The sequence below is a fragment of the Chelmon rostratus genome, chromosome 5 (assembly GCF_017976325.1).
Source record: "Chelmon rostratus isolate fCheRos1 chromosome 5, fCheRos1.pri, whole genome shotgun sequence".
Classification (NCBI taxonomy): domain Eukaryota; kingdom Metazoa; phylum Chordata; class Actinopteri; order Chaetodontiformes; family Chaetodontidae; genus Chelmon; species Chelmon rostratus.
The window spans coordinates 26,632,303-26,658,482 of NC_055662.1; the positions used below are offsets into that span (position 1 = coordinate 26,632,303).

General features: G+C 45.0%; 1 protein-coding gene across 4 annotated transcripts in view; it reads left to right on the forward strand.

Moving 5' to 3' along the window:
• The first annotated feature begins 1,156 nt into the window (after positions 1-1,156).
• rtkn (rhotekin) overlaps positions 1,157-26,180 on the forward strand; it is a 54,696-nt gene continuing 29,672 nt past the window's right edge. For 2 of the 4 annotated variants that reach the window (XM_041937885.1, XM_041937886.1), the window contains exon 1: positions 1,157-1,552. In XM_041937885.1, the coding sequence (XP_041793819.1) occupies positions 1,442-1,552 (111 nt within the window). In that variant the 5' untranslated portion in view covers positions 1,157-1,441. Of the gene's footprint in view, positions 1,553-5,637; positions 5,719-17,991; positions 18,630-26,180 lie in introns of those variants that run through there. The other 2 variants (XM_041937889.1, XM_041937887.1) reach the window with 2 other exon arrangements.

The window sequence follows — 26,180 nt, forward strand, 5'->3', positions numbered from 1 at the left end:
CTGTGTGTGAAGATAGAGTACACTGCTTGCTTGAAACGTATAGAATGACCAGTCAGACACACAGCTACTACAAGACCAGGCAGAGGCTGCGGGTGGATGTAATATGGGACAGTATAAGCAGCATCACCTCGTGTCATCCCAGCAGACCTCAGTCACTCTCGACGTGGATGTGACCTCGGCCTCGGTGACTCTCTGACCTCTCAGAATTCCTCTCACAGCAGGTCCGGTCACTTCCTGGTGCCGCCACAGATTGGGATTCACGTTCCTGCTGGATCTTCATGCTCTGTTGCAGATGCTCGTACATAGAATACTGTAGCACGAAGCCGAAGCCCACTCCCCCCTGCTTTACAGGCCCCTGACAAGACTACAGATTCTTAAAGGCTTAAGAGAAGCAGAGAAGCATCACCTCAAACACTTTTAAAAAAAACTCCTCATCAGAGCTTTTTTAAACAGTAGATTCCAACTGCTGGCTTAATATTTGGCCAAACATCTTTTACACCCATATTTATTCTGTCAAAGCTTTCCAGTGATATCAAACATGCCAGCTGAGCTCAATATACATCGAATTTGATGGAGTGGTGCAGCCCTAAAAACGGCATCTGTTTGACACTGTCACCAAACATAATAGCTTTTCTATTTGTACTGCTCATCTCATGCATACTTTTTGGTTCATTTAAACCAAACCAGACACATTAAAGTGTGATATGCAACTTAAATTAAATACAGTGATAAATCTCCTACAGCATGGGGTAATGCTCTTACTTTGAAATTACATAAAGGGAATATTAATGACCACTTTAGAGTGAAAAGGGTTCAATATATGTTGTTGCAAAATATATATAAAACAGACCAAAAAGTGCAAATACATTCATAAAAGTAGCCGATTTATTCTACATGTAGGCTGTTTGGACAGATTTTGTATATTTTGGTACTGATACGCCATAATAAAATAATTAGGCCCACAGATGTTAATAAAACAACTGGTGTGGTGCGCACATGTGGTCTGGGTGACTTGCACAAGCAGGCCTGCAGCAGTCATCAGTAAACCTCAGCGAAGTGGAGGCCATCCACGGCCGGTAGAGGTCTCCGGATACGGGACAAGTTAGGTCTCAGCTGCACCACATGGGGTGTCATCGTGTCAGTTGGACGCTCAGGAGGCAGTGTTTGGAAAAGTGAAAAGTCAGCTGTGGGTTTTTTTCCTCCCCTTGCTTGTGGACTTGCTTCAGTCTCGGCTCCCACATCAGAAGGAACGACGGTGTTTGATTCGGGGTTTGCCTAAATCTCCTGGGAGTTTTCTCCGGTGGGGCCGCCGTGTGCCGCCCGGATCCGCGCTGGGCTGTTTGGCACTTTCCGAAGCGATTCCTGCCTTTTGCGCACGCTTTAAGTTCGGCTGATACGCAGCGCGCAGGACCATCTGAGAAGTTGCCAGGAAGCGGAGACGATGTTTTGCCGAAATCAAACAGCGAGAGCCACCGTAGCCCGCGGCTCTGCCCTTGAAATGGAGATACGGCGAGGGAAGTTCAGAAAGAGCGTTTTCCTGGACACATCACAGGTAGACTCTGATTGTCCGCCAGTTATCGCCACACACACGCACACACACACACACAGAGTGTGTACACACACACACGCTATGGGGGATTCTCTGTTTACTACTTTGACTGATCTCTCTCCCTCTGCAAACTAACTTATTTGGCACACGTTTAATCTTCTTCTGAAGGCATTTGAGTGTGCGCTTTGCTTTGTGCGGCATTTTAATTACACTGCACCGGGGAGCTGTGCTGTTGCGTTCAGGTCCCGTTAAAGCTCTTAATTGCTGAATTTCCAAACTACTTTGCATTTTACCCGACTCCTAACAGAACCCAATAATATGCCTACGGAGACTTAGAAGTGTGTCTGTGCTGCTCAGCAGTGCGTTGATAGTAACTTAAATGTGCATTATGTTATGTTCCCACTCCCATGGTATTGTTTTATAGTCCTACTAGTTGAATATTGCACATTTCTGTTGTGAGGGCTGCACCTTCAGGTGGTTATTGCTTGACATTTGTTTATCATGTTGGCTCATTTAAAATTTTACGAAGTTCTTTTATCCTTTTTGTGATCATTTAGTTCTCAAGAGATCTTTTCTTCCCTTGATATTCACCTTGTTCAACTGTTCTTCAATATTTTATTTCAAAACTGCTCTTCTGTAAAGCACCTGGAAATGTAGCTGGAGTTGGGATATGATTATCAATATATTGTATGTCTTCCTCTTGCAATGCATTATCAATACACTGGCCCCAGATATCGATATTTTTATTAAAAACATGGAGCTGCTCTAAACTGATTCTCCCAATTTGAATTCTCAGGCGTAGACAGGGATAAGTTGTGTCAGCGTGTGTGTGTGTGTTACAAAGGCACTAAGCTAAGGCTCTTTCAACTTTTTGAACATTGTTTCATCTCAGATGTCAAATTCTGTGAAATTGACACCACAGTGCAGTGAACAGTTGCATAATAATTCCTGCTTTCTGTCTTTTTCGGGGTTATTTTTCTTCTTCAGTTACACAGACTTTTTGATGCATTGGTTTGCAAAGCATCACAATGTCGCTGTATGGTGATGCCATCGTTATCATGGGAGACATGATAGTATCGCATCATGAGCTGCTCTGTGATTTCCGCCCCTTGGCTCACCTGTACGCCTCTAAACTGCTTTATTTTGACTGCAGCATGGCGGCCAGTCACCTGCAAGGGAGCAGTCATGAAAAAAGGCTGCAGCCAAAAGTTGAGAACTAGGTCAGAGCTGTAGCCTGTGTATCCCTCTCAGCTGTTTATCGCTGGATTAGAAGTGGTGCTCTTCATGCATGTTTTCCTCTTCCTCTCTGCAAAGCTCCCATGTCAACATCTGCTTCATATTAGCCACCGTTTGCCGGCAGAGCAGACACAGACGCGACTTCCAATCTAACCTCTGATTATTTTTACAAACAGGCTGCTTTAATACTGTTTTGATGCAAAGCCCTCCCTCTGCCTTCCTGCCTCCTCTTCCTTTCTCTCACTCTGTCACTCACACACACACACTCGCCTGTGAGCTGTTTGCAGTTTGTATATTCCTTCAGCTTCACTGTAGAGAGCTGGTATTTGGTATTTCAGTCAGAAACATGCTCCTGTCTTTGGGGTGTTTGTGTCTGTTAAATTAAAACTAAACCCACATTTTAGACGTACACGGTTTTAGAAGTTCAGAGAATTGTTTTGGTAAAACTAGACAGAGGGATGTGTGTGTGGAAGAGAGAGAGCAATGAAGGGGGGACTCACTGGTAAGAGGATACTTAAGGAATGTTAATGGTGCAATACGGAGAATGGAAAAGATATGGTATCGATCCTGTCTCTCTCCTTCACTCTCTGAATCTCTCTTGCTTTTTCACCCTGTCCTCGCGTGTGTGCAGGCATACGCTTAGTCCGCTTATGTGTACTAGGTGTTTATAATTCATGTCACAGGAAAACACCACTAACCCCCGAGGAACCGGGCGCACTCGGTCATATCGATCTGCAGTCAGAATTATCCCGATCTTGTGTCTGAGCAGCATGAGTTCATATCTGGCACGCGAGCTGGTAAAGGCCAGTGACACGCAACACTTCCTGGAGGTGCAGCAGTGTCAGTGTGGTCAAATCTGAACTTTGTCTCAGCCGGGAGTGAGTGATCTCATGTGTTGTCGAGGTGGTGTGAGTTGGCGACTGTCTACAGAGAGTGCAAACAGTGTAAGCAGTTTTCCTCAGAGGCAGTGTGATACGAAAGATGAGCAGTAGCACACGTTGGCTTTTTGTTTATGTTTTTATGTGGCCAGCGGTTCAGGTGAGGGTCAGATGAGGAGGGAGCAGAAGTGAATGAAAGAGGAGGACTTTTTTTTTAGAGAGAAAATTAAATGAAAAAGGGATAAAAGGGACTGGCCAGGCATATGCCAAAGCATCACATTCATCTTCAATTCCACCCCTAACTCCTGCTACCTTCCCCTGTTTAGTCTCTGCATTAGTTATTTATCTGGGTAAAGACTTCCTTTCCTTTCACACCAACAATCATTGCTTCCTTAACTCTGTAATCTGCTCTCAGATGGTTCTCATACAAGATTAATTTGTGTCTCTGCCTTTGTTGCCAATGCTAATGATCCTCTTTCAGAGACTGGGACTTTCCTCCAGCTCTGTGTGTTAGGACGCTCTCAATGCCACCGTGGAACCAGCCTGTGGCATTTCAATGAAGCAGGCCACCTCAGTGTGAAAGCACCCTCTTTTCACACTGCCAAGGGATATCACATTTGTGTGTGTGTGTGTGTGTGTGTGTGTGTGCGTGTGTCCGTGCATGTGTGTGTGTGTGTGTGTGTGTGCGTGTGTGTGTGTGTGCGCGTGTGTCCGTGCATGTGTGTGTGTGTGTGTGTGTGTGTGTGTGTGTGTGTCCATTTGTGCCAATGTTTGAGCCTCTTATGTAAATGTGTGTATGTAGAAGGTGATTTGTCTGGAATTTCTGCTGGTCAATGACACGTTATCAGAGAACGAGCCAATAGAATGACTCCTTTGTTGGACTGAACCCAAAGTGAGTATTAGTTTGTTTTGCGCCCTCATTTGTAAATACTGTGTGTGGACAATGAAAATGTGCATTCAGTAGAGAAAGGATATAAGTCATGACTTCCCCTATGTGCCCCAAACCTAAGCTCTTACTTCCACTGGGTCATATTCACAACAGCGAACTTATGTATATTTGATTAGCTTAAAAATTTAGCATTAAATACATGTGTTTGTGCTCAAGGGACACTTGTAGTATCATTTGAATGGAGTGAAATTGATTGTGTGCATGTGTGTGTGTGCTTGCGTGTGTGCGTGCATGTGTTTATGGGCCTGGAGGTAAATGCCAGGGGCTGATTCTGTAGGCCTGAATGACTGCTATCATTAATCTAGAGACTGCAGATGTGCCTAATTTTTGCAGTCAGTTATGTAAACAGATGTTTAATGTTTGACATATTGCCAGGCGTTCAGTTTCAATGTTTATATCCTTCTCAAGATGCAAACATAATTCATGCGTCTCTGCATTATCAATAGAAGTCCCGACAGTCAGTCTCGCTGTGTTCCGACTCCGAGCTCCGGTGGTGCTGAATCACTCTGCTGTGTGGGTATCACAAACTGACAGGCTAATATGGCCACAGAGTGGAAGGAGAATGAGAAACCGAGCGAACGATTACATGCTCATACAGTATTTGTCCAGAAATCCATTCTGCAGCCACCCTGTCGATCCTCTGCCTGCTGCTCTCAGTGGGAGCTGAGAAGACATCTGCTTTCTACACCCCTCCTCTCTGATCCATAAGGCCACCACCAGTGTGCGTCTGCACTCTGCTCTGTCTCGGCCCTCGTCGCCTCTGCTGTTTCAGCTGAAGCCACCCAGGCATGCAGCGGGAGCCTGGGCTAGTGCTAGTTATTATTACGGAGGTGTGGATGGAACGTCTTCTGTTTTAACTCCACGACGGTTCCTGCAAGTCCACAGCGCTGTGGCCACCACCAGCTATGCAGGGCCAGGAAGCGGTTAGATGTGTGTGCAATGACACACCCATCCACCCACACTCTCTCCCGGCCTTCGGGAGTGTATGGCAAGGTCTGGGAGTGTGCCATTTGTGCTGAGTAAAATCCTTAACAGCTTCAGGCTGCGGTGTGGTTGGTTTTGGTGCTCTGCCCTTCTCCACCCTGTTGATCCACATATTCTCACCAGTAAGTATTCAAACTGAACATACTAGTGGCTTTAGTGAAATTTTGGATACTCTGGGTGTTGCTCAGCATATATTCACCCACCCTAAAAAGAATGTGTTGGTCACACCAGTAGTGCAGTAGTTCCTATCTTCTTTCGATCTTTTCTGGTATGAGGTAGCTTTTATCAGTGGAAACTGATGCGTTCTGGTGTTATTCCTCCCAAGTCTGAGAGGCTTTGTAGCTGATATGATTTCTCCAGATGCTTGGATGTATGGTTTATGGTTCACAGAGGCAGACCTTGCACTGTAAGCAGCCTCCTGCTCAGCAGCCTCTCAGTGTGGCTTCAGCTTGTGTTTAATGTGGCCTGGCAGAAACCTGTGATGAGCTAAGCCTGTTTATGTAAGCATATGTTTGCCTCCCCACATACACAGTGGGAGAGGGGTCGTATAGATGTTGCCAGGACGACACTTTTGCCAGGCAAAGAGGAAGCACCTCAGACCAGGATCCCATTGAGAGAAGAGTCGTTTTCACAGAATGCCAAAGCTTCCCCTGAGTCTCCTTCTCAAGGCAGCTCTGTGTACCCAGAGAACAATGGGCCATCACTGCACGGCAGCCCAAACCAAACCCTGTGCTGGGGCATGAAATGCCATGCAAAGGGGCTCAGGGGCCTGGAGGTTCTTAAGAGTGGATGCATTCCACTAGATTTCTTTTGGTTTGAGAGTTGGTGAGAGAGTTGTGATATGGGGTGAGTGTGGGGCTACCCAGTAGTATCTCTATGCACTGTGAGTGTGTGTGCACCCTCAGGGCTGTCTGGCATGTTGAGCACTGCAGGGGTGCAGGGGGAGATGCCAGGGAAAAGTTTACCCCTCTTAAGACCCTTTCTCTCAAACAAAGCCCGACCACTGGAGCTTTCTGCTTGGAGGCTTTCTTGGTATGTTGAGGGCTATTTTAACCAGCAAATGTTTAACTTTTTTTTTATTACCCAGGCTTTGTGTGTACATCATTGTGGAGCACTGTTCCCGCTCAGCCTCTGAGAGCTAGCACAAATGAAAAATTGTTTAATCTCAGTTTCTCCCAGCCGTGAGTAAAATTCAGCCAATGTCCTGCTATTGTTCCCATGGTAATGACTGGACTGTTTGCCTAATAGGTTTGGTGGAAGAGAGAACAAAGCTTTATTGTTCAAATAAAACATTTAATAAAGATTCTTACTGCTTTCACTGTTGAACTCACATACGCATATCCTTTATCTTTTCGTTAGAAGGCAAGGTTATGTTGTAGTTTATTATTTAACACAATGACCTATTGTTTGTGGGGGATTTTCACACATCAAATAGAATTCGCATAACGTCCTTGCTGTTGTGCAGTGATAATCTCTTTCTGTGGCTCATTTGTTCATTTACACCGTGAGCTGTATGAACAGCTGACGATCCTCATAAACTGTTGATTTTTGTTCACTTGATTTGATGTCGGGCCACTCTGTTTGTTCCGTATTCATATGACCCACGCTCGCCTCCTCCGCGGACCCAAGGACAGCGCTTTCCTTCACAGCCTTATCTTATCAAAGTCTCATTAACCGGACATGCTAGGCAAACCATTTAAATCTTAGCTCGGAGACATGGTAAAATTAGTAATTTGCATTTAAGGATTTTTCGCCTTCCTTTCTTATTTGCTGTTTTGTTACAGTGTTCTGACACCACCCAGTCATCTATTTCCAGCTCCTCATTGCTCTACATAGATCCCGAGTAGACCGCCTCAGTGTGAGGGCCGTGCATGTTTTAGGCGTAAGTGTTTTGGCCTTGGAATGTGGTTAGTGGCCCGTGTCTCTATGTGGCAACTGGTGTCAGGGTGCAGTTTAACAGCTGAGGGGCTGTTGCAAGATGTGAACCCCACCCAACCACAGAGCATTTTCTGGTCCGTTGTAGGACTTGACACTGAACAAGGCGTTAATAGTGAGAGTAAAGATAGATGTGGCATGTATGCACACACACATACACAGACAGAGGAAGTGAGTCACACATGCTGTCAGCGTCCAGTTCACACATGTTTGTGTATTTTGCTGATATGAACAGATATATTTGCTGTTTTGAACTCTTGGTTAGTCATTCATGCTAACTGCAGTTTGTCAGCCTCTGTTTCACGCACACACACACTCACACACCTTCAGACAGTGACTAAGCAGCAGTGTCTCCTTGAGCAAGGTCCATTGCGTATTCCCAGACATAGACAGGCTTTGTTCACACAGTGTATGCTGTCCTGGGCGAGGCTGTCACAGGCAGTGACTCGGTTAACAGACAGATGGAGAGATAGATGGAGCTGGCGTAATCGCTGGATACTTTCCCACTCCCCCAGATGGGAAACTTCCTCCATGCATCATCACACCTGTCTCATTCAGTTACTACCTTGGTTAGTGAAGTGGATAATGCTTGTGAATCAGAGTCACCCAGAATGGTTGCCAGTCAAGTCCTTTCAAGCTTCCCCGTTTTTACTGTGTCATGCTGCAGAAATGTTACAATGCAGGGATTTTGGATGAGTCCTTGAGTTATCCCAGACAACATGAATGAGACTGAGCCTCAGTCAAAGAGGTTTAAAATAAATTAGATTAGATCTTAGATGATCTAATACAGTAAAATGTTGTTTCTTTTAGATTAAACTAATAATGGAAATGGTTAACATTAAAGAAATATAGTGCAGGTAAATCAGCTCTGCTTCCAGCCTCTGTGAGCTTTCATGTCCTTCCACTGTTTCATTACCCCCCAATCTATCACATGCAATGCCTCCCTTCCCCAGGAGAGCCACGTTATGTGGGCCACACTACTTCTTTGAGGCTTGGGTCCCTTGATGAAGCAGGAAAATTGCTCTTTTTTGGCGTGTGGGGCTAACCCACTTTCCTGATCCAGATTACACAGAGGAAGTCATCCTTTGTCTTTACCTCTAGACAGCCAGAGAAGATTACTGTTGGTTTTCTACGTCCGTTTCTCTCTCGGTCTACTTTAACTGTTCGTCTTTGTATGCACGTCCCACCAGAGATCTGAACCATAGCCCGTCGAGCCCGGCGGTAGCAGACTGTACAACAGAACCTGACTGCTTCATGCCAAAGGTATCTTCTTTCTGTGAACGTAACCCCCACTGCGCTCTGCTCTGTTAAACATTGACGTAAAAGACACACACATACACACACGCACAGATTCCGACGGTGGTTTCATTTACAGTCCAGGACCCTCGTTGTCAGACCCCTTTGACTTATCACAGAGAGCTTAGAAACAGGAGAGGCTTTGTCTCTGTGTGGAAAAATGCCACTCGCTGACATACATGCTATGCTGGATGCTTTGATGAATAGTTGCAAATGCTGCGTGCATCATTTTTCTCCTCGTTTTCTGTTTTTTCTTGTCAATCTCACTGGAATCATCAGAATAAAGGAGGCTGGTTTGTTTCTCTTTTACCCCCTTGTTATAACAGTAGTTTAAAAAGCAACACAAAGAGCAGGTATGTGTGGCTTTTGTTACATTTTGTATGGAGAATGTAAACCAAACAGGTCAACGGTGAACTGCAGTTGGCCTTACACTCTACAATAAGGCAGCCTGAACGCAGATAGGCAGTGAAAGTCACTTTGCGCTCTGTGTGAATCCATTACAAGACTGTGCTCCAAGTTTAGCCTGTAACTTCACCGGGGACAAGTCATTAACCTTCAATTCCACACGGTCATTAAGGATGAAGAATATGGGGCATGTCGATGTCAGCCCACTATGCTGCATGCTTTCAACTGTTCTTTCTATTCCGGTCTGTTCTCCCATTTTTTTTCTGAACAAAGAGGCTTTTTATCCATTGCTGCTATACATCACATAACTACCTGATGTTATTGAGAAATAGATGGAGTCAGGGCCTCTCTTTCATACAGAGGAATGCACTGTGAAAGTAATCAATACTGAGGAATGTTTAGAGGTGTGTGTGTGTGTGTGTGTGTGTGTGTGTGTGTGTGTGTGTGTGTGTGTGGTGGGTAGGTGTAACGTGCATGCCCACTCCTGCACTGATTTGGACTATTGTTTTCATTTTGTGCAATCTCGCTGAGTTACAAAGTGATGAGTTCAAGCTAAGTCACCTGCACGCTGTGAACTGCGCGTGATAACCAGCGACTGTAGGCGTCGCTTAGTGCGGCGTCGAGTCTGAATTCAAAACAGCGTCGCAGATGAAAGGAGATTTTTGCAGCGCGGGCCAGCCAGGAGATCACTGGAAGAAGGTGCAGAGAGGAGAGGGCAAAAGGGCACAACCACCAATGATGTTGCTCTCTGTTTTGATGATGCCGAGCAGGTGTTTGACTCTATGAGAGCAGATGGGTCTATTATGCATGTCTGCCTTCCCTGCATGCTGCATAGTGTACCAGTCCCTGCCAGCATGCCTGCGTTTTAATGTGTTTGTTTACTGGGCCCAGTGGCAGACGGTGTGGTGTCAGATCTTGTTGTATCGTCGTGTTGTTCTTGCTCTCTCAGCAATTATTTTTATCGTATCTGTCTCTAGTTTTCCATTATTGCCTATCTCAAGAAAAAGGAAGAGATCAGCCTGTCTAGATGTTCACTCAGGTGGATTTGGGCGCTTAATCACCTACACTGGAGGTCTGAATGATACTGAATGCCATGAAATATTTAAGTCCTTCTATGAAACAGGAGTCATATTACCCAAAATGCTCCTAGAAGGTGGATCAGGTTGAATTGGTGCCATTTGTCGGCATTAGAAGAGGTCTAGTTATTAGTAATATATTTAATCTGTTTTATTGGAAACGGCAAGACTGCTGCACTGACAAGAGGAAATAAGTGAAGTTAAACAGGGTTTTCACAGTTAGTTTGTAATGTAGTAGCTGTGTTTGCAGTACTGTAGTGAGTTTTTTCTTTTGAAGTGATCAACCATTCCTGTTTATCACACCAACATACAACCTAATCAGAGCTAGAACGATTAATCAATTAATCATCTACACTGAATATTATCTGTTGGTATCAGCTATTTTAATGATGGATCATTTAAGTCATTTGTTAAGCAAAGTTATAACAAAAATATCTGCTAATTGTTACCCCTCAAATGTGAGGATTTGCTGCTTTTCTCTGTTTTAAGTCATTAGACATAATGATTTTAGACTGTTGGTGGGACAAAATGAGGCATTTGAAGACGTCTGAGAAAGAGTAGCTGATTGAATAAGAAAAAATGTGCAGATTTAATGACCACAATAACTCAGTTATGTAACTATACAGCATGTAGAGTATGTGCACTGCATGTGTACATGTGTATGTAATCCAGACTCAGCTCCCACCAGGGGATTCCCCACAGTTATGACCAGCCGGCCGGATGAGAAAACCAGCTGACTCAGAGATGTTTATGGCTGATGATTTGTGCCATGTAATTTTCAACCGAGTAATAAACAAAACTCAAATATGTGTTCTTGAAAGCAAGCCCACTAAAATAACGCCAGGCAACATTCAGTATAAATGCTGAATCCAGTGCAACCCAGGACATGATCAAAACATTTAAGTCAGGTGCATAAAACAGCGAGGGATGGTTTGTGTAAGATGTTTTAATTCATTTAGGCTGAATCCGTTAATTTAAACTGAAAGCACTCAAAAATCACACGATCGGGTCAAATAATGATGATGGGACAAGTTTAAGAAGATATATGATGGCATGCTGCCATTAAGGGCTTTAGAAATAAATAGAAACCAGTGCCTGTCATGTCTGCCTGTTTCCCACCCTGCCTTTTCATACAAGATACAGTGATGCAGTGAGCAGAATAACTGTCATCAGTAATGAATCACAGGGTGGAGTGATGATCTGACTCTAGAGGTTTAAGAGTGGAGGCAGAGGCATGTCTATAGGTAACGACATAATCCCAGACAGACAAAGAGACACTCTCTTTCTGGACAAATTTCCTTTTTTTTTTTTTGTTAAAGCTTGCTAACAAGTGTGTCAATGCAAAATTTGAATGTATGTCTTTATACTGTGAGACAAGGGGCTGTTTGCCCTCAACATCCATAGAGAATAGCATATATTTAGTCTTGTTTGCATTCAGGACTAATTTCACATTTTAACATGCATCTTGCCAGTGATCAAAGGCTTGTTGCAGGTGTTTTCAGTGGCTTAGTGTGCATTGTGCATGTGTATTAGTGCAGATTGGTTGACACATATTGACATCATGTTCACTACCTTGTTCAGTCAATTGCCTCATTAGACTCTCCTCTGCCTCGCTCCTAGCTGACCAGAGATCAGTAACCTTTAAAGATGTCAGTTTGAGATATGGTCTCCCTCCTCTGCGCGTTCTCAGATTGTTTCTGCAGATGTTTAGACAGACTTTTACGACAAACAGCAGCCTCATGGTGCGAGCTCCACTAAAAACATTTATTGTAGTCTGGCTGAAGTGACCTCACGACGAATAAAAGTGCAGAATTTCTATTAACACTGCATAGAACAGTGACTTTTGCTGTGTCTCTCATTGTCTCTGTCTTTCTATTCACTGCTCACCCTCATGTCTGCAGAGCTCATCCTCGTCATGTCTGGTTGACGTTAGAAAGGAATACAAACACATCATATTCTCTAGCATTCACTCTCTTTCTCTCTCCTCCCACTGGAATTGTTCAAAATTTAACAATAAGATGTGGAAACACGTCTCTTATTATGATTATTATTATTTACTGATAAAGTCCTGTGCTACTCACCTGGCTGTCGCGTTGTGTTTTAAGTGGTGGCACATCTTGCACTGTTGCTGCAGAGGGAGCCATTGCTCCATTTCATATTCTGCAGCAGCCATGACGCACCCGCCTCTCTTCTTATTCACCTTTCCTTCACTGCTGTGACATTCACTTTATATTCCCCTTACAGCCAATGATAGCAATTTAAGAAACGCCTTCACATTTTTTAAATGCTAAATTAATTGCCTCAGTGTACATATCCTCTTAAATCCACTCGTATCCTGCTCTATATTGCACAGCCTGCACCCCTGAGGGTAGAAATCGATGGAGATGAATTGCCTAACAAGTAAGTTTCTCTTTCACTGAGCTGCCCGGCCCTTCGTAGTGATGAGATGCTGCAGTCTCCTGTGACAGGCTGAGGCAGCTTTGCTGAAAGTCAGCAATAACTCTGGGCAGCAGCCAGAGTGCTGTGCTTACTCCTGTCTCCATAGTTATGTGTGTGACTGAGTCCTTCAGTTTTTCCTTCATGGCTACCTGTACAAGAGGCCATGTTCAGAAATAAGATGGCCTTTTAAACCAGCTGCTAGAAAGACTCCCAGTTCTGTTCTCGCCGTGTGTGACGAGGCAGGCTGCTCCACCACCTTTTCGTAGCTAATCCGTGGACTGTGACGCACGCATCCTTTTCTTCACTGTGGGATTTCCAGCGGAAGAAGAGCGCCAGCTGCATGATTTATGGGTCCATGTCCAACATTTCATTTGCAGCATTACTCAAGTTTTGATCATGCATATAGAGAAGAACATTCTCTACGACATGCATCAGCATAACACCCCCCCTATCTAATCTTAAAGTAGAAGTCAGGTCTCTCAGACATTACAGACTGAAACTGATACACCTAATAACAAGGTAGACCGTCGATGAGATTTACAATGTCATTACTGCGTCTCTGTGGATGAGTTATGTCGGCGTAGCTGTCAGCGCAGGTTTTCCATGCTCTATAACTGCGAACTGACCTCCAGGGGGGTTTCTCTCATGATACGTCTGGTTTCACAGCACGTCACACGCTGCTGTCATCAAGCGGAGCAGATGTGACCCGGTACCTGCCGCGACACAGGCATGTAATTCAAGTTCTGTGATATTCAAATCCATTGAGACTGATTTTTTTCTTTTCTTTTTTAAGTCGGCTGACTTTTAAACTGCTGCCGGTTGACTTGATCAGAACATTTTTCTCTCTGTACCTGTGCACAATCACAGGAAGTTTCATTTCATCTTTCTTTTTTATTTATATATGTATATTATTGTTGAATTCTTTCATTTTTACAACAAAGAAAACAAAGGTGAAGTGGCTGAAATGTCCACAGGTGGATTGAGGGTCAGGAAGAGAGCCCATGAGGCTTAAGCCAAGTGAGGTTGAGAAAGGGCCAAGATGAAGGCTAGTAAAGTCAAATCTAGAGCTGAGCACAATAGAAAAACTATTAAGTACAGTCCAATACAACTAGTCCCAAGGTTGACATCTCTCCCTCCTAATATGTTCAATAAAAGGTCCCCAGATCTTAAGAAACCTGGGATAAGACAAAGTATACAGAATTTCTTCAAGGTAAATACAAGAAACCATATCATGATCATTTTATTATTTTATCTTTCCGGCAAGTTTGTGAATTAGATTTGTATTCGTGATGCACATTTTACAGGAACAGATGTGTAGTTTTGGGATAGCAGATCCTGTTTTTTTGGTGTGTGTGACTGTAAATCAGTTGAAAGATTACCTGCACTTCTCTCGCTGCCCTTCTGCAATCAGCTGTCTGAAAGCGTTAAAGTGCACTGAGAACAAAGCTCTGTAATAATTCTGCCTTATTTTACTTCTGTGGCCTCTGTGTGAAACAACAGGGAGCATGTTGGCTTGGCAGGCCGTAATCACACAGACAAACCTTCATCAGCTGCATTTGAATCATATTTTCAGACACTTCTGTCTCTTTGTGTGTGTATGTGTGTGTTTGCTTATGTCTGTTTATGCCTGGGTGTGTATTCGTGTAAGTGCAGGTTTGCGTCTGTGTGCGTATGTTTCGCTCGGTGAGTGAGAGTCGGGGTGTGGGTGGGGTTCAGTTTTCAGACTGGGTCTAGATGACAGTCAGGGCTCTTTGTTGTGGCTTGGGGCCCGGCTGGCCTCGGGCCCTGTCCTGTTTCTCTGCCCTGTTCTGCTGCCACACTGTGTTAGACTAAAGGCAGCTTTTAACCTTTCAGCACAGAATCCACAGCTGAGAAGATAAAAGGTGCCGTTCGAGGCGATAAGATGGTGCTGATTAGAAGCTGAAAATGACATTTGTGTGATAATAATCAGTGTGTTTGTTTTCTTTACACTCTGCAGAGGATCATATGGATCTCCTCAGGGTTCCTTTTTGTCCTTTTTTTACACTGCCTGTCTGAACACTGGTCTCTGAAGTATATGGAGTCTGCTGATATTAGAGGATGAGTGTGATTCATCACAACTGGAGTCTTATTTTCAAAGATTTTGCCTTTATTCCTGTCAGAAATAATGACATTCAATTCACCACGTTAATTGCGGAGATCTGGAAAAGCAGCCTCGTCCCTAAATAGAATTCTGATGGAGGAAACCTGAAGGTTTTAAAGAAACACCCGGGTTAGACAAGCTTACTAACAAACAGTAAAGTCATTGTCTAAACTGTTCAATGTAAATATTCATCAGGATTAACACTTGGGGTCATCAGGGTTAACACAGGGTCAACAGTTTACAACCTAGTTGATCATTTGATCATCTGTTTTTCTGCTCTGTTGTGTTCCTGGGTACTTTTGTGAGGAAGGTATTAAAGCTGATAGAAACTGACAACCAAAGCTAGAGTGAACTGTATAGATTTGTCTCACCAGCCTCTTTCCATCCTCAGTTCATTGCTCAAAACATGTCCACCTGATTGACTAACAGCTAATCTTTCTTCCAAATAGTACATTTTCTGTCATCCACTTTAAAAATCATATCTATAAAACACTTGTTGGTGATATCTCTGTTGCGCAGCACGACTGCCTGACAGCGAGACCCTGAGCTATGACTCAGACATGTTTCCTCCAGCTGATTAGGTGTATGCACAGGAAGTTTTCCATATTCCTCTACACATCCGTTCAGAAACAAGAAATGCACCGGCTATTGTCTTGAAGGCAGTCCTAACCCCTCAGAACCCATAACTCAAAGGTCAGTGTGTGTGCGTGTGTGTGTGTGCGTGTATGTTTATGTGTGTTGGGAAGGAGGGATTTTATCCAAATTCTCTAATCTTTTCATGGAACAAGTGATTCCTGTTTACCTAATCCTCCCTGTTTTGATTAAAGCTCAGAGTTAGTACTGGATTAACTGATTGTGTAATATATTGGTTTCACTCCTCCCTCATGGCGGCCAGTTAGCACATCTGGCCCCGCTACAGTCGGACCAGGCCTTTAGTCACAAGCTGCTAATCCACATCCCATCAGCAGGTAATCACCATTTTAACATTGCAAAATCCCGGTCTGAAAGCTGTCAGGCCTCTCCATTAGCGGCTAATCTACTGGCTCTGAACACCTGATTTCGCCTCGTCCTCAGTGGCTCCTGGCCAAGAAGCGGCGATGCTGTGTTTGAGCTCGCTGCCTGTCTGCCTGCCTGCCTGCCTGCCTGCCTGCGTGCCCTGTCATTGAGATAATAGCTGTTTTCTGTCTGTTTTTGTTCAGCCTCTAGGCTTTTGTCTTAAGGTGTCAGTCTTTGTGTACTACTGCAGGCAGATTTACCTGCAGCATGTTCTGTTTCCAGGAACGGCTGCCAGTGTAATCAAGAGACAAGAGAAAGACTAAATGAATTAAGTGGCATTGGAATAATAAATTGTTTGTCCTGTTGCTTGTTCCCTCTTTAAGAAACATCCACACCTATCAGTAAAGGAGTGAGAACAGCTGCAAGCTTGTTTTAGCACAGTTCAGTATAGTTCTTGTTTAGAGAATATTTTTCCAGTCCAGCAGCGTGCCAGGTCGATTTTCAGAGGGGATTGACTGGATATGAATCAACACACAGCGAACTGTGAATCCAACGCATGCACACACACTCGCACAAGAGGCCCAGAATGTTTTGCGAGCACCCATAACCCTCCCTCTGTGCATTCACCTCAGCTATTTCTCTTTCCACCTCGAGAACAATAAATCTCTTCTCCTACTGCGTGTATGTTGGTGTCTGCGACAGATTAGCCGGGTGATTTAAAACTCTGGAGGCTTTTCTTAGGGGAAATGACCCGGTTCGCTACCGGCACCCGTGGCTCCTCTCCTCGGAGGTGAAAGGGCTTTTACAGCTGCTTTGTTTTCACTGTTTGCTCTGTGTAAAGGGAAGGTGCTTTCAGAGTGATGGAGTGCCATATGGGCATGTGTGTGGAGAGGGGTGGTCCCAAAAGCCAAGTCAACATGACATGCATAGAAACAATCACGGTAATACTTTATTTTTCCTGTAAGGAGTGATCTTCTCCCTCATGATGAACTCTTGAAATCAGTCAGTGACCCTCTGGAATCCTCTGGTCCACTCCCCTGAGCTGGTGTAGGTGAACACCAGAAGAATGCATGTGTTTTGGCTGCGGGGCCTCAGTGAGGAGTGCGCAATGTGACGCTGGTTTCCCGTCGATGGGTCATCCTGTGGTTTGCAGCTTGATCTCACCCACACAACACACATGCTCTTCCTCTCTCACACACAGCTGTGTCAGGTCCAGGATTAACGCGCCGAAGAGGAGACCAGGATAAATGCTCTTTTACTTGCCTGTGTTTCGAGGAGAGAAGGCAGATTGGCTGTAAAGCAGTTTTCCCAGAGGACAGAAGCGGAACCATCAGTCCAGTTTGGAGTAAACTTTGGGATTTTCTGGTTTTGAGGTCAGAGGAAACTGGCCATCAAACCGCTGAGGTGATGGGAGACTGCTCCTTTCCTGGCTTGACTTAAAATGTTCTTTTTTTCCAAAGTAGGGAAATATTTATTCTTTAAAACAACTTTCTCATGTTTTGTACCATCACAGCACTGAATGTGAAGCTCATGCGCTTTTTGGGAGCCGATATTTTTGTTGGAGACGGTAAGAACCGCCAGTAGAGACTTAAATTAATATTTAAGAGGGTTAAGTGATAAAAGATTGAAACGATCTGTGACACTGGGGATCTCACTTATGAAATATGCATTTGAATTTGCCAAATGCTTGTGACCCTGTGACCTACTAAACTACACAATTCCTTCTTGAAATATCTGATTTTTACAACAACAGCACAAAGCAGCATTTGGACAAATGTTTTCAAGCTTCTCTGTTAAACTCAACTGTGGATTCATCTGATTTCACTAACGCACCACATCTAGACTTTGTGTGAGTCGGGTTAGTGTTAGATAACATCTCTGGGTGTTCGTTTTCACTCTTGCCTCCCTCATGAGGAGCGCCAGCTGACACGGTTATAATTTCTCCATTTATCACCAAGCCAGTAAAAAGAACAAAGCTCCCCGCCCCGCTTCGCTTGTGTGGTGGAGTGGTATTTGCTATTTGTTTGTTTAAAAGGGCGTGGGGGCTGCTACAGTAATCTCTCCCTCTCTTTCCCCTCTTTCTTCTTTTTTAAAGTTCATTACCATCACCAGAGGCGCGTCGCAGGGGTTAATTTAGCGCTGAGTTGGGGAGCGTCAGGGCGCACACAGTGGACTAGTTGTGCCGATCACTCCCGCAGAGGCGATGCCCTTTTGTGGAGAGGTCTCTTGTCACACAGAGGACAGACGGCATACACAATTGGGACACAGGGACACAAAGAGAAGAACTGCGTTTTAAAAGGCGCCATTCTTCCCCCGCTACCGCTGGGTGTTGACTGTGGGTGTTTGAGACGATCTTTGTTGCCCAGAGAAAAGTAGAGAAGAAGAATACGCGCCGTGAACGGGCTGGGGGGAATTTTATGGACAGGGTTACTACAGTGCAGCCGATGCTGTCATCCACACCACCTCAGTGTCTTTTCCCGGAGCGACTACTCTGGTTTTGGATGAGGAGCGGAACTTTTACGCATTGTTTTACGCACTGATTGTACGAGTCGCGACGGAACAGGACACTGTCATGATGAACTTTCTCTCCACGGTACCTGCGGGTTAGCGGTTTGAGTTCACGAACTCTAAGAAGCAAGAAGTTGTTTTGTGGATTTCTGCCTGAAGGATGCCAGTTGATAAATTCGCAAACATGGAGGAAAAACTGTGGATATTGGAGGACCTCAACATGATGTACATCCGTCAGATTGCACTTAGCTTACAGGTAAAAGTTGATTTCACTTGCCGTTGACCATCATTTGTCTCCGTGTGCACACGGTTTTTATTGCTGTTATTGTCACCAGTTTTTACGCATTTCAAAGCTGTGGGGTGTGTCAGTCGGAGAACTGAGCGTAATGATGTCTCAGACTGTTTTACTTTCTTTTTCTTGATTGATTGGCTGTCCACCACATACAAACAGGCTCTGTCAGAACTGAAATCTTCTTGTCAGACGTTAGGGGACGGAGTCTGCAGCCTAGGCGTCATGTAAAGTTTACAGAGGGTTTGGTTGAAGAATGTTTCTATATGACAAACAAGTCGAGCTGACACCGGTGTGGTCTCCCCGCTTGCAGATGGCAAAGCTCTCATTGACAGCAAGCAGAAAACAACACTGAATGCCATCCATCTCTCCCTCTCTCTGTCTCCCCTTCCATCTGGGGTTCACGCACAGTCCACAGCTGCACATATGGGCCTCATAAGTCCCTATGGGAGTGTGTGAATGTGTGTGTTTGTGTGTGTCGGCTTGTATTGTGGTCTGAGAAAGACAGAAAGGAGTCATTCAGCATGGGAAAGCATTTATCCGCATTTATCATTGATGCAGCATCTAAGCAGCTTTTTGCAAATCTCCACAAACTCGTCTTTTAACGGTCACTGAGGAAAAAGCTGAAGAATGTGTCTGGTTCATTCCTGACAGAGTTGAAAGGCAGAGGAGGCACATGGCCATTGGAAATGTTTCAGGAATTTCAAAGGGAAATTCTAATATGCTTTGTTTTCTGGCCCCATGATCTAAAAAGATACTGGCTGTCTGTGCTGCAGCTGTTTGGAGGTGTAAAAAGTAGATTGTTTCTTTGTCGCTATGTCGACTGAGCTCCAGTCCAAGAAGCCTTCAGCTGTGTGACACAGGGGCTGCAAGAGAGGTGATATCACTCGCTGGTGTGTTGTACCTGCTAGCAGTCTGGCATGGTTTTCACGTGTGAGGTGTTTCTTTGTTTATCTGCCTGTGCCAAGCACCACAGAGCGTGCCAGGTCTGGCTCTTTATCACAGAAGAGGAGATATCTGACTATGAAACAACACACACTCTTGACATCTGTAGGCTCTGCGAAGCCCTAGTCTTTTCTCCTTCTGGGATGTTATGGTTCGCTAAATGTCGGTCTGTCTTTGAAACTCTCATCAAACTTGAGAGCCACTCCTGTTCAAGGGTGCGGAGTAAAAGGGATTTCCCTGACGCCTGTAGCCTGAAATGCACAAACCAGCTCCCACAAGTTGATCGGCCACTAATCTGTTCATTAGTTCCTGTCACAGAGCCTCCTTTGGTGAGGAAACTTGTTTACAGCTGGGACACAGTCTGGAAAGTGGTGCTTTGTCTGATTATTGAATCTAGGGAATTATGGCGGAATATCCAGCAGGCATCTCTGTCTGAAGATAGTTCAGCATTTCATTGTCTCGGTTCTCGCTTTATTTCTGTAAATGCAATTGCCAGGGTAGGAATGTGTAATAACAAGATGACGAGGCCCTATTTAGCTTTGTGGGAACACGCTCTTGTCGCTTCTCCTTCAGAGGGAGTTCAGAGGTCGCTGTTAGCTGCAGAGAGGCATTACGCCGCTGTAGCTCAGTGAGAATTTCAGTTTGTAGGATTCAGATCTGTGCTTGTCTTGGACTCATGAGTATTTTTGCTGGTAAACACTCACTTGTTTGCTCACATGCTCGCTCACTCAGTCACCCTCCCCCCTGTCTCCTCTGCCTGGGTGGGTTTATGAGACAGGGATTCTTTGTGTGTTGCTGAACTGCACGGCCCACAGTCTAACTGTAATTTCAGCTAGCTATGGATGTTTTTCGCTCCAGAGTCTGTCATAAGTGTCCTGTTAAGTCGTTATTAGCCAGTAAACCCTATCCTCCTCCTCTTGCACACATAGACATATTCATGCATATGCAGAAATCCACCTTGTTTGTGACTGTTTCACTGCACTGTTCGCCTCAGAAGATAAGGTTTTCTGTCCGTTTTTGAAAGAAAATGCGAAAAGCGAGAAGATCATGCATGTCCTTAGGTTCCAGCATTCCTCAGGCATCTATAATTGCTGTGTCAGGAGGGGAGAGAGAGCAGCCATTGTGTTGTTTTCGAGCTCAGTAGGAAGTAACTTTTCTGCTGTTCAGGTTTTAACAAGTCTGTTATAATAGGGATGACTGCATTCTTGGCTCCAATGCATGTTTTCTTCCGTCTTTCCCTCATCTCTTATGAGGCCCAGAAGACAGTCGCTGCAGTGCACATGCAAAGTGTGAAAGGTATTTTGCCCACAGAATACAGGATTTCCCTCAGAACAGAGGTGGCTTGTGGGAAACAGGAAATGGTCTTGTGTAATTACTGTTTCCCACTGGGAGGGACAACATGATGTCACTGAACACACTGCCATTAATAGTCACATACACAGCATTTCCTGTCATCGTAGACCCGGATACAGATATGTTGTTTGGTTTTTTTGGTTTTTTTTAACTTTTTTTTAATGTCTCTGTCTTCTTCTCGTGGTTCTGAGCCTTCTTCACCTTCTCAGACTTTGTACCCCCATCCTGTCCCCTTCTCTCCGTCCATAGCCAGCGGGCCGTAGATGGACACTTTCTCCCCGGTCTAATTTTAGCCCGCAGACTGGTCGTGAATATATGGATCGCGGCTTTGCCAGAGTTAAATGTGGACGTTCGTTAAAGGCTTTCCGAGGTCATTCATTCTCGCCCAGCTTATAAAGGCAGAATTGGACTTTTCATTCTGCAAGTCAGTCATTGTGTGTGAAAGCACAATACTTTCTCTATGTGTGGGTGTGTATGTGTGTTGACCTCACCGGGTCACCGTGGCTGTGCTCTACCCAGAAGCCTGGGACATTTAGCTCCAGCTCTGGCTGCTGCTGATCTTACCAGTGATATCATCTGATGAAAGATTGAACAGGACCCCTTTTTGCATTCTGCTGCAGTTGTTGTATTTGTTGCGGCATTAGGACCCAGAGCTGACCCGTCACTATTGGTTGAACCTGTGGAAAACACAAACAGGGAAGCACAGCTCGATGAAAACACCTTATAGAGCAGCTGTGGTTAGAAACACCCAAAATTATCTGCCACTGAAAAGTTCAGCTTTTTTTGTTTTGCCTCTTTTAGATTTTAGTTCACCATCAAACAGCATTTCCTTTAATGCATCTTGATCCCTCAGGATGTCATGCTAGGAGTAAGGCTGATAAATCACAACTTCTACAAGTTCTATTGAAGTCCTTAAGCATAAAAAGAGACACATTGACCTTAACATGTTGCATTCGTGAAAGCTCAAACCCCGACCCTTGTTGACGAGCTCGTGTGGGGGTCAGGTGGGAGTATTTTGCTGCCTCACCCAGGACTCATGTTTGACCTCTCACACGCTCCCAGACCCTAAACTTAGCTGTGGCCAGCCGTGCCTCAGATAGTTCTGCAGATTCGAGACACCACAGGCAGGCCTTAAATATCTATTGGCTGGTATTCATGCAGCCTCTCTTCATCTGATCTCAGATCACCGGTCAAGCTGCCTTACTGATTGATTGATGGGACTCGTCAGAAGTAAGTCTGCACACCCAGATCAGTGCAGCCTCTGTTTCTGTTTGAAATTGCTGTATTTGCAGGTTTTCTGTGTGTTTGTTCCTTTGCACATATTTGTCATGTGTCTGAGGATTTTCGCTGTGGTCATTTTGCCATTTCCCTCCTCTAAGCCTTCTAAGTATCAGCCATGGTAACAGATATTTAGACCCCACAAACCTCATGCCTTCTAAATGTAGGAGGTCCTGGAAGGCAAAGGCCAAATTGACAGCAGTTAATCCCTGCCTGCTTGCTTGCCTCTGGGACAGTAACCAGTATGTTCTTGTGCACTCCGGCTAGACTGAAGAATCTCAACCCTCATGATGAATTTGTAGTGAGAGCAAAGGTTAATCTTTTTTATACTGGGACAGCAAAACATTGCAATGTCAGGTTGAGCTTAAATCCCCTACCGGGACCTAACGTTATAATACAATTTTTGCAGTTCATGAAATTCTCAATTATTTTCTTTTTCATCGTTATCGCTATCGTTAATGCGTTTTCTTTCCTTGAGATAAATGAATCCATTTAGCGGTGTAGCCTTCCACGCAGTAGCAGTCAGCAGTTGAAATCTGTGTGTGCATCTGTCGGCGACTGTGTGTGTGAGTGTGTGTATGTTAGTTCAGCTGTGAGGTTGTTTAGGTAGCCTAAGTTACACTCAGACCTGCTTGCTCCAGTGGAAGGTGTGCTAAAGCTAACAGCGCGCGCTCTCATGTGATACAGTGTGCACAGCCATATCTGAGCCAAAACACATTCCTCCACAGCGGACCACTTCATCGTACGTTGCTCCCTGCTGAGCTCGTCTGTGTGTGTGTCTGTGTGCTTCTGACAGTGTGTGTGAGCAAATATTTGCAAAGAGTAATTAGCAAATACTGTAAGCTATATAATCAGGCAAAGTGCTTTGATTTAATTAGGGACGTTGGGTTTATAACCCTGTTATTTCACAGTGAATGTGAGGTTTTTTAATCTGCTTTTTGCATTCGTTTTGAATTAGGTGGAAGAGTTTCCTACAGTAGTGCAACAGCCTAACATTAATGGAAACAGCCAGGTTCATTCACTTGTAAGTGTTATGTACATGGGGTTTAGTCTGTTTGCTGTGTGTGTGTTTTGTGTATCTTTTAAGTGTGTCTTTGGCATCTGTACCGTGGATAGCTACAGTGGGTTCCAGTTCTTCCAGTGCTGTATGCCAATAGCAGGCACGGTGTGTGTGTGTGTGAGGTAGAGGAGAAAGGGGGCTTTGTATCACTTCACACACACCCATCACTCCCTACCAAGCCCTCCTCTCTTCTTGGAACCTCACATCCAGCTCCTAACCCTCCGCCATCTCTTCCAAGCCCTCCTCTCCCCTGCCAGCCTCAAGCCTCCTGACTCCAAACCATCTGGCTCCAAACCTCACCTCTGCACTTCCCCTAACGCCCCTGGACTTCACCACCGTGCTGTGCCCCCCTTGTACCTCGGTCTCCACCCCAGCCATCGCCCTTGCGGCTGTCAGGAGGAGCAGCACAGGTCTGAATAGCCACTCTGTGTGAGCAGGAACCAGTCAGATGCCTCGGCCTGAGCCAGCTTCCTTTGAAAAACAGCAGGCGTGAGCCAGGAGAGTGAGAAGGAGAAAACACCGAGCCAAACCGAGAGGTGCTGTTATTGGAACAGCGACCCGACTCCCTGCGCCTTCCCAGCCTGTTTCTTTTTGTCACTCACATGCCTCTCTGCACTATCTCTGCCAGAATCTGTTTGATAATTTCACTGTTCTCGTCTCTCTGCTTCTGTCTCAGCTTTCAGCCCATATTTCCACGCTCTTTTATCTCACTCTTCATTATCGCCTTTCTTTAATCCTCCTTCTCCTCTCCTGCTTTTACCTGTGCACGCAATGCGCAAGACACTTCGGTTTTAGCAGTTAAAAGATTTTTTTTTCTTTTTCTTGCAGCTGCAAAGAAAATTGGAGCCACTTAAGCTGTTTAACTTGAGACTGTAGGCATTATTCAAATAAGCACAGACTGGATTTAAAGCTGTTTGACTTATTGTGTCAACAGCTCACGAATCACTGTTTTCAAGTGGTGGTATTAGAAATGTTTTATTCCTTTGTAAAACATGTAATTAAGAGCATCTGAACACGTCCTGGAGATGCAGCTGGCGGCGCAGGCTGTTTAATCAGATGGCTGTCTTTGAAAATGTGTGCGAACACACATTGTGTTAAAAACAGCATTTGGTAATGTGCTTAATTGAGCCTGTAGATGTTGCTTTTGTGTTTGTCCATATGGACACAATTTATTCTCTATCTGCGTGCTTTCCAGCTTGTGAGATAGACTTACGATTGTTTGCAAGTTTATAGCTCATGCAGCGACTTTATTGATTTCTGTGTCTTTGATGAGGTTTATGTACAGTACGTGGGGGAGTTTTAAGTGTGCATGAATAAATTCAGGCTATTTCTGTATGTTTATCTCTCTTTCTGATCTCTGATCTCTCTATCCCTCTGAACACTGTTGCCATGCAAAGTGAGAGCCCTGGAACGGAGAGTAGGTGGAAGTCAGAGAGGCGGAGGACAAGTACGAAGCAAGAGCTGTCGAAACAAACAATTACCACCATTAAAACAACGCATTCCCCAGTGAACAATCCCCTGAAGTGGATCTCATCCGCAGCATCACCAGCATCCTTGCGACCCCAAAGATTATGACTTTTGGCGAAGTGTGTGTGTGTGTGTGTGTGTGTGTGTTCAGGCTGCAAGCCACAGTGTCTCATTGAATCAGTGGACGCTGCAGGATCCTTGGCCCTAAGTTGCTGTCTGTGTCTGTGTGTGCATGTGTGTGTGTGTGCATGTGTGTGTGTGTGCATGTGTGTGTGTGTGCATGTATGTGTGTGTGCATGTATGTGTGTGTGTGTGTGTGTGTGTGTCAGGTGGAACAACTCTGTCAGCATTTGGAGAGCTGCCGTCGAACCGTCTGAGGGTCCATTCTTCTTTCATCGAGGACAAGAGAGGATCTCTTCTCTCTGTCTTATGCGATGTAATGGCGTTATTGTCTTATTCTGTAAGAGACCCGGTAGCGTCACATAACAGCAGTTTGGCTGTGACACAGGGCGAGCTGAGCGGATGGCCTCACAGCATCTGCAGAAGGATTTGTTACCACCGCAACAAGAAAGTAACTTGAGGTTTACGTGACTTCTGATGTCGCCTTGAGAAGACTGGCGGCTCTGCTGTTAAGGAAAACCTACATGCCGAAGGCAAACCAGTCACGGGGGGAATTCCAGGGTTTGGAGGCGGGTCAGCAGGAGCTGGGGCTTAAGGCGGAGGTAGATCTGAGGGCCAAGGCTCCTGAAAGGGGCCTCTCGTTGTGGTATGAAGTGTTGAGAGGTATGGCTGAGCTGTTCCACCCCCAAACAAGACCCCCCTCCCCCCCAAAAAACAGCAGCTCTGTCTCACCATGATGAGATCAGTGGAACAAACTCTCCGGCTGGATGATGTCATGGTTAGGACATGGGGTCAAAAGCTCAGGGTCACATTAGGAGAAGATGTGTGTGTGTGTGTGTGTGTGTGTCTGTGTGGGAGAGGTGTGTGTAATACTCTTTGAGAGTTAAATGATTTTACACAGCCTGTTGTGCTGGACCCTTAATCTGCTGTCTCCTTGCATACACGCACACCTCAGCACACACCTTTTTGCTAATAACCCCTGCTATTAGTGAAGTTATTAAAAAGCTTGTCGAGCCTCCTCGGCGTGTTGGTGGAGCTGCAGTGTGTCCATATGTCAGTGTGTGTGTGTGTGTTTTTAACCTTGTCATCATTAGGAGATGAAAAGGTTAATCCATCTTATCTTCACTGGGACGGACTAAGGAACAGGACAGGGATTCCTATTGGTTGTGGGGAGAAGCATGGCTCGATATGATTGGCTGAGACTTATCTAACCGGACTGAAGACCCCTGTTAACCCCCGCTATACCCAGCCCCTGTGATGCACTGCGTCATTGGTCAGTGTGTCACTGGACACAG